General features: G+C 41.8%; 2 protein-coding genes across 4 annotated transcripts in view; both read left to right on the top strand.

The window, feature by feature from the left end:
• The window catches only part of tgfb1a (transforming growth factor, beta 1a), a 28,225-nt gene extending 19,808 nt beyond the window's left edge, over positions 1-8,417 (top strand). Inside the window, exons 5-7 of one of the 3 annotated variants that reach the window (XR_015508389.1) lie at positions 166-1,249; positions 3,446-3,556; positions 5,736-5,853. Coding sequence is in view for 2 of the 3 variants with exons in the window: in XM_087282510.1 (XP_087138636.1) it covers positions 1,099-1,249; positions 3,446-3,556; positions 5,736-5,783 (310 nt within the window). In the remaining variant the exon portion in view is untranslated. 3 annotated transcript variants of the gene reach the window in all.
• The window catches only part of amotl1 (angiomotin like 1), a 314,310-nt gene that overhangs the window by 60,092 nt on the left and 236,551 nt on the right, over positions 1-17,667 (top strand). The gene's annotated exons all lie outside the window — the stretch shown is intronic.

The raw sequence follows: 17,667 nt of genomic DNA, 5'->3' as shown, positions 1-17,667 counted from the left end.
TTGAATGCATGTAATAGCGACACCCGGTGGTTATTTATTGAATTACGTTCATTTTTGTATAGCGGGCCAGATTCAATTATTATTTATAAAAAGCCTCGCGGGCCACCACAAAACTGATTGCGGGCCGCAGATGGCCCGCGGGCCGTAGTTTGGACACGCCTGCAGTATGGCAAAAAAGGCATTAAGTAATGATAATCAGTTAGGTTAACTGGCATTTCAAATGTAGATCGTTTTTCTGGACAACACAAGGTTTCTGGGTTCTGTTCAGCAATGACTACAAAGAGAGCGATCAGCTGTGGTTACAATGTTTTTAAATATAAAGCCTGTAGATTTAGGGTGCTTTCTCACCTACACTTTTGTTTGGGAACCTGTCTCGTTTGCCCAGTTAGCGCGGTTCGTTTGGCATATGTGAAACCACCAATCGCTCTCGGATCCGCGCCAAATCAATCGCTCCGAGATCGCTTGAATGAGGTGGTCTCAGCTTGATTGAAACAAACTCTGGAGCGGATCGATTGCAGTGAGAAAGCGATACGACCTCAGTGCGGTTATATCCCAGTGCTTTATGGATATGTAATAGGCTTACGGCTATATGAAGAGAGAATTATGAGTATGGCGGGAAGTTTCGCGAGTCTCCGGATGCCCGCAAACGAGTGATGATCTCCCGGTAATCTCGTGTCTCCCTCCCGGTCCTCAAATAGGCTACATCACGCACCCTTTTCACCCCTCCCCACCGCATCTCTCCTCACTCTTCAGACACATCGCGCCTCCACCAAACCACCACCTCTCCTGACAGCTGAGCGGGACTCAATAAACCCTGACACTCTGACCAATGTGAGGAGAGTTTACTCGCACGTGACTTGTTTTAGCTCTTTTGGTCCGATTAGAAACTTTGCAGTGTGAAAGCGAACCGCTCCAAGAGCAAAGAGCAACAATGTAACAATTGTAATCTCTGTTTCGGAACAACTGAATCGATTCACAGGTGTGAAAGCAGCCTTATTCATTAACTGCTATAGTTACAAAAGTTGAATACTGCAGCTTTAAGCAAGAACCACTGAATACAGATAATCAAAATCTCTCCTTCCCAATATTCTCTGGCAGAAAAACGGAGACCTGCTGTATGCGCAAGCTTTACATTGACTTTCGGAAAGATCTGGGTTGGAAGTGGATCCACAAGCCCAAGGGGTACTTTGCCAACTACTGCATGGGGTCCTGCACCTACATCTGGAATGCTGAGAACAAATACTCACAGGTAGCCTGTTTTGTTTTGTTATTACTGTCCCATTTAACTAACGTGACAAATTATTAAAGATATAAACAAACTAGTCATTAAATCTATTCAATAGTTATTTTATTAGTTCCTAAACTCAAGGTTGCTGTACAAATATAATGTTATAAAAATGTGACAAATTACAGTCATGCACTTTGGATTTTGTTGCCATGTTTTTTTTTTTTGGGGGGGGGTGGGGGGGATTTTGTTGCCTCTAGGGATGGTGCACAACATCCCTGCTGAAAAATCCAGCTTATTCTTAAACCAGCTGGTTTAAGCTGGTTGACCAGGCTGGTTTTAGAGGGGTTTTGGGCATTCCCTGCCTGGTTTTAGCTGGTCTGGCTGGAAAATTACCAGCTAAATCCAGCTAAAACCAGCTTGACCAAAGCTGGACATACAGTAGCTGGTTTTGGCTGGGCTCCCATCCTGGCTAAGCTGGTCAAGCTGGTTTTAGCTGGTCATCTCCCAGCCTGACTAGCTAAGACCAGGCTGGAAATGGCTGGAAACCAGCCTGTAAGTGGCCAAAACCCCTCTAAAACCAGCCTGGTTGACCAACTAAAACCAGCCCTTTTTTCAGTAGGGATAAAAGACAAGACAATAAAAATTTGTATGTGACCATACGCATTTTTAGGCATTAAATAAATAATATTTAATACTTGTCTCCTACTTGTCATTGTTTATTATGAAGGTATTAAAACTGATACCGTTGCTATTTTTAGATCCGTGGTATACCATATTACTTTGTAAGTAATATGGTATATTAAGCCTACTTTGTAATACAATGTTTTAACCTCTGGAAATTGAGGATACTCACTATTAAAGGTTTACAAGGGAAAGGTTTTCCCACTCTAGCATAATATGAAACTGCAGATGGACAGTCAGTGGTTCGTTTTCTTATTCATGATAGCCCGTACATTTTCTATAGCCGGTCAAGCACATAGACTCTGTTATAACCCCAGACAAAATCAAACGAATCCAACACTCTCCAAAAATGTTTGTTTGGTTGTTAAATTGTGTAAAGCCTCACAACATTTTGCGTTTAACATTCCAGTCATCTGGCTTTAAGTAACACTTAAAAATCATTTTAAAAAGAAAGAAAATTGTAGTCAATTGCAACTGCTTTATAGAGCAAACAGAGGAGGAAAACATATGGAATCACTAAATTCTGAGAACTTGTTATGGGATCACCATGTACTTGGCTGTTCTAAGACAAACACCTGCATCCGATTACATCTGCTAATTAATCTGCAGTTTAAAAAGAGCTCTTGAACACTTTAGTTCTGTTAAACCAAGATAAACTCAACGTGGGAGAGATATCAGTTGAAACTGAAGTGAGAATTATCATACATCTTAAGGTAAATCATCAGGGATTGTTGCAAATGTTGTTGATTGGTGGCTAAAATCTGGACCAAGTGCAAAGCAAGTGGGAAGGTTGTAAAAGTTAAGTGTACTGGCAGACCAAAGACATCAAAGCGCCTAGATAGAAAACCTAAAACATATTGCCTGTTACATTTTCCAAAAGTGGTCATTTTGTGGTGATTCAGTGGTCAAAAGTTGCCCTTTCGCAATTACATCCTTTTTTAAACTCTTGAACTTTAATATACTTGAACCTTTTCACTCGGGTTTTATGACCGACAACAGCACTGCTGCTTTGTTAAAAACACTTGCTGAGGTCAGTTAATTCTGTCGATAATGCAGTTTTGGTTTTGCTTAACCCAGGCTCATTCTGAAAATGTAGTCCTGTGGACGTTTCTGGAGACCGCGAAATACGTCCCGGGAGGTACGTCATTATGCAGTTTTCGTGAATCCGCGAGAGGCTGCTGTGTGCGCTTTTTCGCATCTCATATGTCTCTCGCGAGTGCCGTTGCGCCCGCGCTGTTCTTGCGTAAACCTACCAGAGGCCGCTGTCGAACGACCGTCTGTGTGACTGACTGGCTGAATGATCGACTTGGCGACCGGCCAATCGGCTGACCCACCCTCCTAGTTCCCTGAGACCCAAAATGAGTTGGTCATTCATGGTTGAATATACCTCTAAAAAAGTGTGAGTGGAGTGTGTATGGTGTAAAATCCATTCAATGTTCTACTAACCCGAAGAAGCTAGAATATATGCATTTTAAAAATTAATTGTCACTATGTTTTTTTGTTGACAATATCGATATGTTTACTTGTTTCTTACAGATATTAGCCTTGTACAAACACCACAACCCTGGTGCCTCGGCTCAGCCATGCTGTGTACCCGCAATCCTTGACCCTCTGCCAATTCTTTATTACGTGGGAAGGCAACACAAGGTAAATGTCTATATTATTACTTCCGAACTGATTAATATGGGAGCTTTTAAAGCAGTATGTGCCTTCATGAGTGCAATTAGTGAGAACTTGGTATAAAGGCAGCGGCATGCTTCAAACAGAGTGCTTTTTGTACTTCGTTTGAATCCAAAAAATGTGAGTATACTAACTTTCCGACACACCTACTTTGTAGTGGGCAGGGTTGTAAATGTGTTTTTTTAGGACCAAAACAAACTACCCCAAAAGGTTGCTTTGGTGAGCTGTTTCAAACTGCCCAAACAAACTTAAAACGAGCTTCGTTTTGGTCAGATTCTGTTTTTGCCAACCAGAGATTATGTGTGCCTGGGCTACCCTGCCGTATGGAATAACATTAGTTTTTTTTTCCGGCCAGTGATTATGTGTGCCTGGGCCACGTTGCAGAATGGAATAACACTCATTTTTGGCAAACAGTAGTTATGTGTGCCTGGGCTACCTTGCTGAATGAAGTAACATTAGTTTTTGCTGACCAGTGATTGTGTGCCTGGGCTACCCTGTCGAATGGAATAACACTCTTGAACTTTAATATACTTGAACCTTTTCAGTCAGGTTTTACTACCCACAACAGCACTGCTGCTTTGTTAAAAAGACTTGCTGAGGTCAGTTGATTTTGTCGATAATGCAGTTTTGGTTTTGCCCAACCCAGGCTCATTCTGAAAACGTAGTCCCGAGGACGTTTCAGGAGATTGTAAAATGCGTCCCGGGAGGTACATATTTTTGCAGTTTTTGTTTTCGCAAATCCAAGTGAAGCTGCTGTGTGCGCTTTTTCGCATCTCAAATGTCTCTCGCGAGTGCTGTTCGCGCATAAACCCACCAGAGGTCGCTGTCGAACAACTGTCTGTAAGACTGGCTGAATGATTGACTGGGCAACCGGCCAATTGGCTGACCCACCCTCCTCCTTCCCTGAACCCACATGATTTACAAAAGCCATACAGAAAAAGAAAAGCCCTCAACTGATTTTTACCACCTTATCGGATCATTCTCACCCTGTGATGAACTTGTTGACTTTATTTTTTAAATTCTGTTTTTGTCTTACCTGATTTCTGGAACCGCTCTTCCCCGGACTCTAACCCGGTCATCGTCGTCAGCTCCTCTCTGCGTCTCAAGTCTGCCGACGTACAGGACGAGCTAACTGGACAAACTGGTTGCGGTAGGAAAGCCCTTCACACAGAGTTAAGCGGTCAGCCGATAAGCGCGAAAAGCAACGGTGTCATACCACCCCTTAGCGTTCGCTTAAAAAATGAAATGCAGCCATGCGTATCTCCGGCTGCATAATTCGCGGTCTCCAGAAACGTCCACAGGACTACGTTTTCAGAATGAACCTGGGTTGCTTTGGTGAGCTGTTTCAAACTGTCAAAACAAACTCAAAACGAGCTTCGTTTTGGTCAGATTCTGTTTTTGCCAACCAGAGATTATGTGTGCCTGGGCTACCTTGCAGAATGGAGTAACATTAGTATTTCCGGCCAGTGATTATGTGTGCCCGGGCCACCTTGCCGAATGGAATGACACTCGTTTTTGCTGACCAGTGATTGTGTGCCTGGACTACTCTGCTGACTGGAACGATATTCGTTTTTGGCGACCAGTAATTATGTGTACCTGGGCTACCCTGCCGAATGGAATAACACTTGTTTTTGCCGATCAGGAGTTATGTGTGCCTGTGCTACCCTGCTGAATGGAATAACATTAGTCTTTGCCAACCAGTAATAATGTGTACCTGGGCTACCCTGCTGAATGGAATAACATTAGTCTTTGCCAACCAGTAATAATGTGTACCTGGGCTACCCCGCCAAATAGTTTAACACTTGTTTTTGCAGATCAGGAGTTATGTGTGCCTGGGCTACCCTGCTGAATGGTATAACTCTTGATTTTGCCAAACAGTAATTATGTGTGCCTGGGCTACCCTGCTGAATGGAGTAACACTCATGGCTTAAGACTATGTGTACCTGGGCTACCTGGTGCAAACTATGTGTTCTTGTTACAATATATTTTGTATTGCGCCAACCACTTTTCAGTTTTTAGTTGTTTTTTTTTTTTGTATGTTTCTTGTTTATAGTATACCAGGGCCTTGTATCTAAGGAAAACATAATAAGATGTTCTAGAAATGAACTAACATGAATGAGTTGTGTTGTCTTTGCTCTGTTTCTAGGTGGAGCAATTGTCCAACATGGTGGTGAGGAACTGCAAGTGCAGTTAAGAGTTCATCTGACTACAATACATCACCTTCAGAAAGTGGTTCATGGCTCGATTTCTCAGTCGGGATTGATAAGTAAGCCAACACACAAGAAAATGGACATACATAACATCTCAATGGGAGGACACATGGACAAAAAAAGGAAGAAATGATGAGAGATGGACTGAAGCAGAGGCAATAGGACGTAGAAAAGGATACAAATATCTTTGAAAATGCTTTGCACAATAACGCACAGACATTCTGTTACAGCATTTCACCAAACAAGCTCGATATTAAACCAAATATATGCTTCTGATATCTTTATAAATGTGTATATTTACATTATTAATTCCGTTAATTTATTACGCTCTTCAAGTTGATTGCACCACGAAAGCTGCCATGTAGCATCGCATGCCAATTGTAAAATGAAGACTTCTAATGGTGCTGTACTGATAAAGGAAGGCATGGCAAAGAAACTAACACCATGTGTCAATTGATTGTAAACATGGATTAAAAAGAATCGTATGCACTAAACAATGGAGATGAAGGCTCATGGCAAACAGTATGAGACTTATGTCTACAAAGGCAAGGGCACTAGAATATGTATTCATGAAATTCTTTGTTTTTAAGTGCAGGACTGATTTTATCGATGTACACCGCTGTGTTCTAAAACCCGATGGTTTTTGTAGAGTCTAAGGCCCCGTTTACACTAATGCGTTTTAGTTTTAAAACGTAAAAGTTTTGCTAAGGTTACGCCATCCGTCCACACTACGCCAGAGTTTTCGAGCGCCGAAAACGGAGCATTTTGGAAACGCTGGAGAGGCTGTTCTCATTCTGAAACGCTGCTGCTCCGTCTCAGTGTGGATGAGGGAAAACGGAGACATCTGAAAATGGAGGCGGGGCTTCGCCTAGCTGATTGGGGCTTTTGTGTCATTGCATATCCTTCCCCTATTCGTCAAGCCCCTATCACATGACTATAACACATGGCTTTAACGCTACCGGAAGACAGCAGACCAGCCTTCACTGTAAAAAATAAATGGACACATAGAAAAAAAAATAATAATAATAAAAAATAAACATAGACACAGAAATGGGAGCGTTGTTTGCACTATTGTATGTTTTAGGCGGCATTGTGCAGTTGTTCATTTGTTACATTTAGTAACAACTCGACCTCGTCGCCTGTCCACAAAAATACCTCTCTTGCTTTCTTTGCCATCGCATTCATTGTTCATCCGGCGTTTGTTGACTAACAATAACCAAATGTCGAGCGAGACGCATGCTTCCTGTTTATACTAGAACGCGCATGCCCAGAGTGCACGAATAGTCATGTGATATAAGTTTTTGGTGGCATAGTGTGGACGGAGATATGTTCAGAGACGCTAGGTGAAACGCTAGGGTGGGCGTGGAACGTTTTTGATCTAAAACGCCGTTTTAAAACTGAAACGCACTAGTGTAAACGACACCTAAGAAAACAAGTGATGTGCTCTCAAACTAAATGTTGCACACTATTCAAGTGTTACAAGAAGATGCATTTCAAAGCTGCCTATTTAGGGTCTGTTCATTTGAAAAATGTTTTTTTAAAAACTGACTGATTTGATAAAACTGTGTTTTAAAAAAGTAAAAAAAATGTGTTCAGGTCATATTTTATAAAAAAAAAAACTAATAATTGAACTGAATTCCATTTTAGGACAGTTAATGGGGTTCTATTATGCTTCTTTTTACAAGATGTAAAATAAGTCCCATGTCCCTGGAGTGTGTGTGTGTGAAGTTTCAGCACAAAATACCACACAGATAATGTTTTAACTCTCTTAAACTGACTCTTTTAGGGTTTGATTCTAATCGTTTTGGTGACTGTCGCTTTAAATTCAAATGAGATTGTGGTGTTTTTTTTTTTAAAGAGGGCGGAGCTACAGATGTCTATGTGTCAGCAGATTCAAAAACAACACTAATGTCCTATGCTAATGAGGAGGAGATGGTCACTAGTGGGCGGAGCTTTCCCCCTCTGATGACGTAATAAGTGAGAATGTCAATCAAAGTGTTTCTGCAGACTGTTCTTATCAAGTCTGATCATAAACAATACAATTAAACATTTTTACCATTGGAGGCTGGTTATATTCACACACTGCTGACACAACCCTTCGTAAAAGTGATTTTTGCATAATAGGTGCTTTTTAATATTGTTGTTCAATTGTTCAAAAGTTCAATTGACTGCATTTTGTTCACTGTAATGCACCTAATCAATTATTACAGTTTTTGATACTTGCAGAAAAATATTTCATACAGTTTGTGATCAAAAGAAATCATTATGGCGATATGAATAGACAACACACACACAAAAACATGGTCCTAAAAATGTAGGGTTTTAATCTTTATTTAAATGTACATTTTTTCTTTGAGTTTTGAGGTGAAATTTGACTTTTTTTTTTTTTTTTACGTCAGTCGTGTATGTGTAAGTGTGTTTATTGCTGTGTTTGTGCTAGTGAGAAAGTTTGAGTTAGTAAAGAAATGTTTCTTGCAAAATGTATGTTTTTCTTTCAGTTTTAAGGTGAAATTTGACTGATGCTTGTATTTTTTAAGTCACTTATGTGTATGTAAGTATGTATATTGCTGTAATTGTGTTGGTGAGAAAGTTTTAGTAAAGACATTATTGTTTCTGTATTGATCTGTGTGTGTGTGTGTGTGTTCCAAACAGCACATGGCCCACTTTTATGGCCTTTTTATAAAACATTTTTTGGCGACACTTGTTAATTTTGGTACATTTTTCATGTCCGACACCATTAAAGGGTAACAGAGTACATGATGAATTCTGAGTGTGCCTCACACAGTGGGCTTGACAAACCACCTGTATAACTCTCTCTCTGAGACTTTGGGCTCTATTTGAACTATTTTTATCTAGGCGCAAAGTCTAAAGCTCATGGCACAAAAGCATTAAGGGCATGTCCGAATCCACTTTTGCTATTTTATTTTACGTTCTGCGCCACAGCGAATGGTCTAACAGGGTTGTGCTTAGTCTGTTAATAAGTTATGGGTGTGTTTTGAGCATAACGTGCATTAAACCAATCAGAGTCTCCTATTCCCTTTAATAGTCAGTTGTGTCGCACCATGGTGCGTTTGCTATTTACATGGTGACTTTGTAAGTGGAAAAACTGAACACTTTACTAGCAAGAAAACAGTTAAACAGAGCATCTGCAGCGCGATTATAAAGAACGAGCCTCCTCCATTCAGCTTCTTTACTTTTACTCTTTACTCCTTTACTTTGGTGGTGTATGGAAACGGTGAAAACTCTCCACTGAAGCAGACATATTTTATTTAGTTTGTTAATTTGTTTCGAAACAATTTCTAAATTCAGTTCTAATCTCCAGCAAAGAAATAAATGTACAATAATAATGTGTGGTCAAAAAACTGAGTTATGTCCAAACACATGTCCTGTTCTTATGCCCCATACGGTGATGCGGACGTCTCCAAAACCCCACAGGTGGACAAATCTAAACTAGTTTTTATTAAGACAAATATAAATATGCATATAATAAACAATACTGCTAATAATAATAACATTATACAGATGCAGATTGTCATGAATAAACTGAAAATAGCCCTTTGGACCCAACTAACGCGCTCTTCGCTGATTAGATTAGCTTTTAGGTGGTCAATGGAACAATCTATTTCAGTTCCTCAAAATAGCAACGCATCAACAAAGCTCCTTAACACACCTCTTTTACAGACCAGCACACCCATGAGTCTGCAAAGTGGTGCAAATAGATCTGTTATTTAAATAACATGGCACCGAACATGAAAATTAGGGTTGCCCTGGTCTGAAAATAGCAACAAATTGAGCCAAACACGCCTTGCACCTTATTGCGCCGAGTGTTTTATAGGGCTGTTTAACTGACATTTGCACCAGTTTTGCACCAGACAATTTCTTACAATTACTCCATACAAAAAAAGTGCATTTATGAAGTGTGCCTCACACAGGTGAGTGGGCTTGACAAACCACCTGAAACACTCTTCTTTCTAAAAATAACCCCCCCCCCCTCCTTAGTCTAGCACTTAATTCAGTTGCTTTGTATAATCAGCACGTGTTGACTGATTGCCTCTTCTTGAATTGCTGAATGCCTCCTCAATTGTAAGCGTCTGCTAAATGACTAAATGTAAACATAACGGAGCATTTTAAATTAGCTGAAAAATGAGTAATTAATCATAACATGTTATTTTATATGCACCTTTTTTATCTGTTATGAGGATTTGGAAGGGGAAATTACCTGGCATACTGCAAATGTTCATTAGCGTACGTTAGGAGAAACAGATTTACATAAAATAGCTGTTTCATCCATCTTTTTATGCCCATTTTGGAATATCACCAAGGAAATAATGGAAATGCCAAGATGTGCATTCATTTTGAAAATGCTCATCAAAATTTATGCACACAACTGAGTAGGACAAACTTTATTATTACAGTTCAGGGACTAAGCCGAAGGAAAGTGAGTGAGTGCCTCTGTTTTCTTTTGTGTTTGTTGTTTCATTTTTCCAATTTCCTGCGTTCTCCTTTCCCCACTTCCCTCTGGGAGTTACAGACATGTGGTTGCTCAGGCATCGAAAATGACTGATGCGTGTCCAGACCTGCTCTTAAAATTGTTCTGATGACACCATGGAAAAGTTCACAAATGCACTGGAGGGCAGCGCAAAAAATAACATCATGCGAGCTTATGTAAGTAAACAGGCGCAGATGGGCAAAACCTCAATCATCTACTGAGCTCTTTTGTCCATAAAGAATAACTCTAAAAAAAAAACAACTGAAAATTAAAGCTAAAAGATAAGTCCTCGTGTGAGATGCCTTCAAAAGAGCCAGCAAGCTAACTAAGACTATCAGTATTGTTTTGTGGAGTTTCTAAACAAGTACACATTAGCCAAACCACCAGATGGCCTTTGCCCTGGTCATTGTCATAGCAGATACTGCCAGAGCCTTACACAGACTTAAAGTCAACATTAAAACCAAGCCTACTGCAACATACTGGGAGCATTCTAGAATTGAGCTTCATCCTGCACTGCTGAAAAGTCACAATCAATCCATCAACCAATCAATCAGCCAGTCAGTCAGCCAATCAAACAACTGACCAGTCAACCAGTCAATTAACCAGTAAATCAATCAACCAACCAGTCAGGCAATCAATTAACGAATAAATCAATTAACCAGTCAGTCAGTCAGCCAGTCTATCAATCAAACCAGTTAATCAATTAATCACACAATAAATCAATCAACCAATCAATCCATTAAGAAAACCAATCAATCCATTAACCAAACCAGTCAATCAATCAATCAGTCAGTCAGTTAGTCAGTCAGTCAGTCAATAAACCAACCAAACAACTAGCCAATTAATCAAACAAATAATCAACCAACCAGTCATTTAGTCAGTTAATTAATCAACCAGTCAAGCAAACAACCAGTCAATCAATTAATCAACTAATAAATCAATCAACCAAACAGTCAGTCAACCAAACAACCAGGCAGTCAGTCCACCAACCAAACAACCAGTCTATTAATCAAACAATCAATCAACCGACTATTCATTTTGGAATTAAAGAAACAACCAGTCAATCAATTAAACCAGTCAGTCAATCAAACAACCAGTCAATCAAATAATTAACTAATAAATCAATCAACCAACCAGTCAGTCCACCAACCAAACAACCAGTCTATTAATCAAAAAATCAATCAACCGACTATTCGTTTTGTCAATCAATCAAAGAAACAACCAGTCAATCAATTAATCAACAAATAAATCAATCAGTCAATTAATTTATCAATCAATCAACCAAACCACCAGTCAGTCAGTCAAACCACCAACCCAACAACCCTAACCCTAAACAGCAATTAAGTCAATAAATCGTTTAAATAACCAGTCAATCAATTAATCAACCAATAAACCAATCAATCAACCAATCAACCAGTCAGTCAATCAACCAAACAACCAATCAACCAACAAGTCAGTCAGCCAGTCTATCAATCAAACCAGTTAATCAATTAATCACATAATGAATCAATCAACCATTCAATCCATTAACCAAACCAGTCAGTCAATCAATCAATCAAGCAATCAATCAATCAATCAATCAATCAATCAATCAATAAATCAATCAATCAATCAATCAATCAATCAATCAATCAAACCAGTCAGTCAGTCATCCAACCAAACAAATAGTCAATTATTCAAACAATCAATCAACCAACCAACCAGTCATTTAGTGAGTTAATTAATCAACCAGTCAATTAATCAGCCAGTCAATCAAATAATCAACTAATAAATCAATCAATCAACCGACCAACCAACTAGTCAACCAAACAACCAGTTAGTCAATCAACCAGTCAGTCAGTCCACTAACCAAACAACCAGTCTATTAATCAACCAATTAATCAACCGACTATTTATTTAGTCAATCAATCAGCAAAACAACCAGTCAATCAATTAATCAACAAATAAATCAATCAGCCAACCAGTCAATCAATCAATCAACAAAAACAACCAGTCAGTCATTCAGTCACTCCACCAACCAAACAACCCTAACCCTAAACAGCAATTTAGTCAATCAATCAACAGAACAACCAGTCAATTAATCAAACAACCAATCAATCAACCAACCAATCACTTGATTAATCAATTAATCAACCAATGAATTAATCAACCAGTCAACCAATCAATCAACTAATAAATCAATCAACCAAACAACACTGCATACTAGTCAACACTTTATCTAAGGCAAAACCATAAAATGTCTATAACTTCTTGCACTGTAAACAAATGCTGGGTCACAACACACATAGATTAACTTAAACTGTATATACGCTGGCAACAGAGGGCAGATCCAAACGCAGGTTTAATTAACAGAGATTGGTCAGGCAAGCAATAGTCAACACAGAAGCAAACAGATTTACACAGGCAATCCAGAGTCGTGGTCGATAAACAGGGAGATGGTCAGTACAGACAGGCAGCAGGCAACATAAACAAACAAACAAGGCGAGGGTCACAAACACAGCAAGACAAGGCAAGGAACACGCATCGTAATGTTAACTTACAGTATAACAAGACTCAGCAAAGTCTGTGTGTATAGCTGCGGTCAATGCACTTTTTAAACTGCCATTCATATGCATATTACTGCGTCAGACCGGAAACGCAAGTGCGTACGACAAGTTTAGCAGTTCGCTGCATTGCAAAGTTCAACCTTGGTGAACTCTGACCTGTGAAATCACACTACATGAGACCAATCGAGGATCAAAATATGGCCTCTCTGGACAGAAATTTAAAATGTTTTTAAATGTTTAATTATCTTGTTTAATCCCGCCCCTTTTCGCAACGCCGTCCGACAGAATTTCTCATGCACAAACTCTAGTCAGGGGTGGCCAACCCTGTTCCTAGAGAGCCACCTTTCTGCAGATTTCAGTTGCAACCCACATCAAACACACCTGCCTGTAATTATCACGTGGTGTTCAGGTCATAATTAATTGGTTCAGGTGTGTTTGTTATAAGTAGCAACTGAAATCTGCTTGATTGATTGATTGGAAGGTGGCTGTCCAGGAACACGGTTGGCCACCCCTGCTCTAGTGTGACTGTGACATTAGTGAGCCGTAATCAGTCTTTGAGCAGCTTCAGCTGTGTGAGTTATCAATCAGCCAGGATTAGGAACCGGTGTGTGTGTGCAGTGCATGACTGGGTCTAGTAGTCCATATATTGGTGGATGTGTAGTTTCTTACTGTGTGTTTACCAGTGATCTGCACAGGCTGTGACACCATCAAGGCAACCCGGGGTGCTGAAATATAATTGTGCAAACAGGCAGTGGGCTGGTTATAGAGACCAAAACAAAGACAGATATTCCCGCATGCACAACAACTGACTTTAGCATTGTTTTTCAGAATGTTCACTTCGCATGTTTCTTAAATATCGGCAAACATATTAGGGTATTTTCATGCATTAAAAAGAGTCAAAATGTCCATACAGCACCTTTAAAAGGGGGATCTCCCTCCCTCACACCTGGAAGATAACCATCACACACTTATTCAACAGTGCAAAGCATGTCTTTTTAATCACCCTTATCTGTGTATGTGCCTGTCTTTTTCTCTTGTAAAATCAAAAGGCCACTTTGAAGATGCTCCCTAACCCTTTGTCACCTCTGCATAACTCACTATGACAGGAGAAGATAGGGGAAGAACAAGGAAAATGAACAGAGAAAGCAGCGAATAAAAGGAAGGAAAGAAAAACAAGACCACACACTTGCTCACTAGATCACGGTGTATGTGTGTGTGTGTGTGTGTTAACACAGTTCAAAGTGATCTGTCTTTGATCCTTTAGGAGGAGGAAACCACATGTTCACATCAAAGGTGTGAATCAGACTGAGGGATGCTTTTGAATGTAATATATAAATAAGACCCCCCCCCCAACACACACACACACACACACACATTTAAAAAAAACTCTTTAGCACGATCGCCTTACAGCAAGAAGGTCGCTGGTTCGAGCCTCGGCTGGGCCAGTTAGTGTTTCAGTGTGGAGTTTGCATGTTCTCCCTGCATTCGCGTGGGTTTACTCCGGATGCTCCGGTTTCCCCCTACAGCCCAAAGACATGCGATACAGGTGAATTGGGTAGGCTAAATTGTCCCTAGTGTGTGAGTGTGAATCAGTGTGTATGGATGTTTGCCAGAGATGGGTTGCAGCTGGAAGGGCATCCGCTGCGTAAAAATGTGCTGCATAAGTTGGCGGTTCATTCCACTGTGGCAACCCTGGAATTAATAAACGGACTAAGCCCAATGAATGAATTTATAATTTAGTACAAAGCTGACAGGAACAAAGCATTATTAGTCACAAGATGGCACCAAACAGTCAAAAACTGTGCCATGACAGTCAAGCAGATGCATATGAATGTGGATGTAAGCATATGGGTTTAAATGTATTCACTGATGATTCCAACCCAACGTTCTGAAAACGTGGTCCCGATGACATTTCTGGAGACCGCAAATTGTGCAGCCGGAGGTACGTATGGCTGCATTTCATTTTTTTAAGCGAACGATACGAGTGGTATGACGCCATTCCTTTTCGCACTTACTAGCTGACCACTTACCTCCGTGTGAAGGGCATTCCCTCCGCAACCAGTGTGTCCAGTTAGCTCGTTGTGTGCGTCGGCGAACTTGAGACGCAGAGAGGAGCTGACCACAACGATGACCGGGTTCGAGTCTGAGAAAGATTGGTTCCAGAAATCAGGTGAGACAACAACAGAATCCAAAAAATAAAACGAACAAGCGAATAACAGGCTGAGAATGTGGTGAAATCTGAAAACGTGGTAAAAATCAGACAAGCGCTTTTCTTTTTCTGGACCGCTTTTGTATACCATCGATTGGGTTTAGGGAAGTAAGTGGGTGGGCGGGTCAATTGATAAAATTGGTTGGGTTAAGGGAAGGAGGAGGGTGGGTCAGCTGATTGGCCGGTCGCCCAGTCGGCCATTCAGTTAGTCAGACAGACTGTCGGTCGACAGCGACCCCTCTGCTTGGTTTACGCGAGAACAGTGCGGGCGCGAACGGCACTGCCAGGAAAAATTTGAGATGCGAAAAAGCGCACACAGCAGCCTTTCGTGGATTTGCAAAAACAAAAACTGTACAATTACCCCTCCCGGGACATATTTCGGGGTCCCCAGAAATGTCCACGGGACAACGTTTTCAGAATGAGCCTGGGTTGCATGATTCTCAGTTCCCGAATTAGCCTGTGTTATTCAGCGGTTGTTATCAGATAATAACATACCTTAAAATGTCACGACTGACCAATCAGAATCAAGTATTCCACACAGCCGTGTAATAACCCAGGATAGCATCCTACTTGGCAAAACCACACCCACCCAAAACACACATAGTACCAATGTTATACACATAGGCACACATGCTGAGTCAAGGGCAGAAAATGTTAGCGAGTGGAGTAGTTAAGTGGACCCAGACGTGAAAGTACTGCTCTAATTTAAGACGGTTAGTCATTTCCTCACACAGCCTTCGTCTGTTCTCAAACTGCTGTCCAGTGTGTGTGTTTGCAGGGCCAGCGCACGGCTCTGGAATGATTCACAACAGCCGAGGAAAACACCCATAATGCACAGACTTTCCTCACTAGCAGGTCAACAAACCACTTGCCATTTCCCCTCTGAGTAACTTCATGAACTAAGGATTTCTCCTGAAGACAACACGATAAGAAATGAGGTTTGCTGCTCGTTCAAACTACGTTGTCTTGTAAAAAGTAATTCACTGGATGAAAAGAGCAAGAAACACATTCATTTTCATTGGGGAGAGTCGGTCATCTGTGAGTAAGAGCTCTGCTGTGTGTAAATCTCTCTGAACATGAAGACCTAGAGTTTAAGGCCATTTCAGTACATCTCTTCAGGGTAAATAGTTAAGACAAGTGAGAAAATGTGCTCTGGTGTACATTTTTGAGAACAAAAAATATGTGCTTGCAGGTACAAATGGCTGCTTTTTATGTGTAAAACCAACACTAGAGGGCGATACTGCTGACTGCTTACCTCCGTATGGACTGCTTTTTTGGTGTGAGTGCAGGCCCAGATTGCAACCCAGGCTCATTCTGAAAACGTAGTCCAGTGGACGTTTCTGGAGACCGCGAAATGCGTCCCAGGAGGTACGCTTGGCTGCATTTAATTTTTCGGGCGGTATGACGCGGTTCCTTTTCGCGCTTACCGGGTGACCGCTTACCTCTGTGTGGAGGGCTTTTCCGCTGCAACCAGTTTGTCCACTTAGACGACCGCGTTCGAGTCCGGGAAAGAGCTGTTCCAGAAATCAGGTAAGACAAAATGTGAGTTCATGACAGGGTGAGAATGTGGTGAAATCCGAAAACGTGGTTTTCCAACCCAAGCTCATTCTGGAAACGTAGCCCCGCGGACGTTTCTGGAGACCGCGGTTTACGTGGCCGGAGGTATGTAAAGGCCGCGTTTGGTTTTTTTCGAGCGAACGCTGTGGGGCGGTGTGGCGCCGCTCCGCCCCTCCTCTTCGCGCTCGACGGCCGACGGCTCGCCTCCGAGTGGAGGCCTTTCCCGAAGCAATCAGTTTGTCCGCTTAGCTCACAGCGTTGCGTCGGCGGAGCGGAGGCCCCGGAGGAGGAGCCGGAGCCGGCCGCGGTGGACGACGACCGGGATCGAGTCCGGGGAACAGCAGGTTCCTGAAATCAGGTTAGACGAAAAACGAATCCGAAAAATAAGGGCGAGAACACGGCGGGAGCCGAAAACGCGGTCGAAATTGAAGACGAGGGCTTTTGCTTTTTTTTTTTCCAATCCGGCGGCTTTTCGCGCGAGAACGGCGCGGGCACGAACGCCGCGCGCTCCCGAGAGGCGCCCAAGCGCCAAGCGAAAATGCGCGCACAGCGGCCTCTCGCGGATCCGCGAAAACAAAAAACGCTCGAATACGTACCTCCCGGGACGTAAAGCGCGGTGCGCAGAAACGTCCGCGGGGCTACGTTTCCACAATGAGCCCGGGTTGAAAAAATCAGACGAGGGCTTTTGTTTTTCTGGACAGCTTTTGTAAATTGTTGGTTGGGTTTAGGGAAGTAAATGGGTGGGCGGGTCAATCGGTTTAGGGAAGAAGGAGGGTGGGTCAGCCGATTGGCCAGTCGCACAGTCAATCATTCAGTCAGTCAGACAGCGGCCTCTCGTGAGTGAACAGCGCGGGTGCGAACGGCACTCACGAGAGATGTTTGAGATACGAAAAAGCGCACACAGCGGCCTCTCGTGGGTTCATGAAAACAAAACTGCAAAAATATGTACCTCCCATGATGTATTTCGCGGTCTCCAGAAACATCTAGGGGACAACGTTTTCAGAATGAGCCTGGGTTGGGGAATTATGTAGCCGGAGGTACGTATGGCTGCATTTTATTATTTTAAG

This window comes from Danio rerio, chromosome 15, assembly GCF_052040795.2.
Source record: "Danio rerio strain M-AB ecotype USA chromosome 15, GRCz13ab, whole genome shotgun sequence".
In the NCBI taxonomy this organism is placed as follows: domain Eukaryota; kingdom Metazoa; phylum Chordata; class Actinopteri; order Cypriniformes; family Danionidae; genus Danio; species Danio rerio.
The sequence above is the reverse complement of the archived record's forward strand: the minus strand, read 5'-3'. Positions and strand labels throughout refer to the sequence as shown.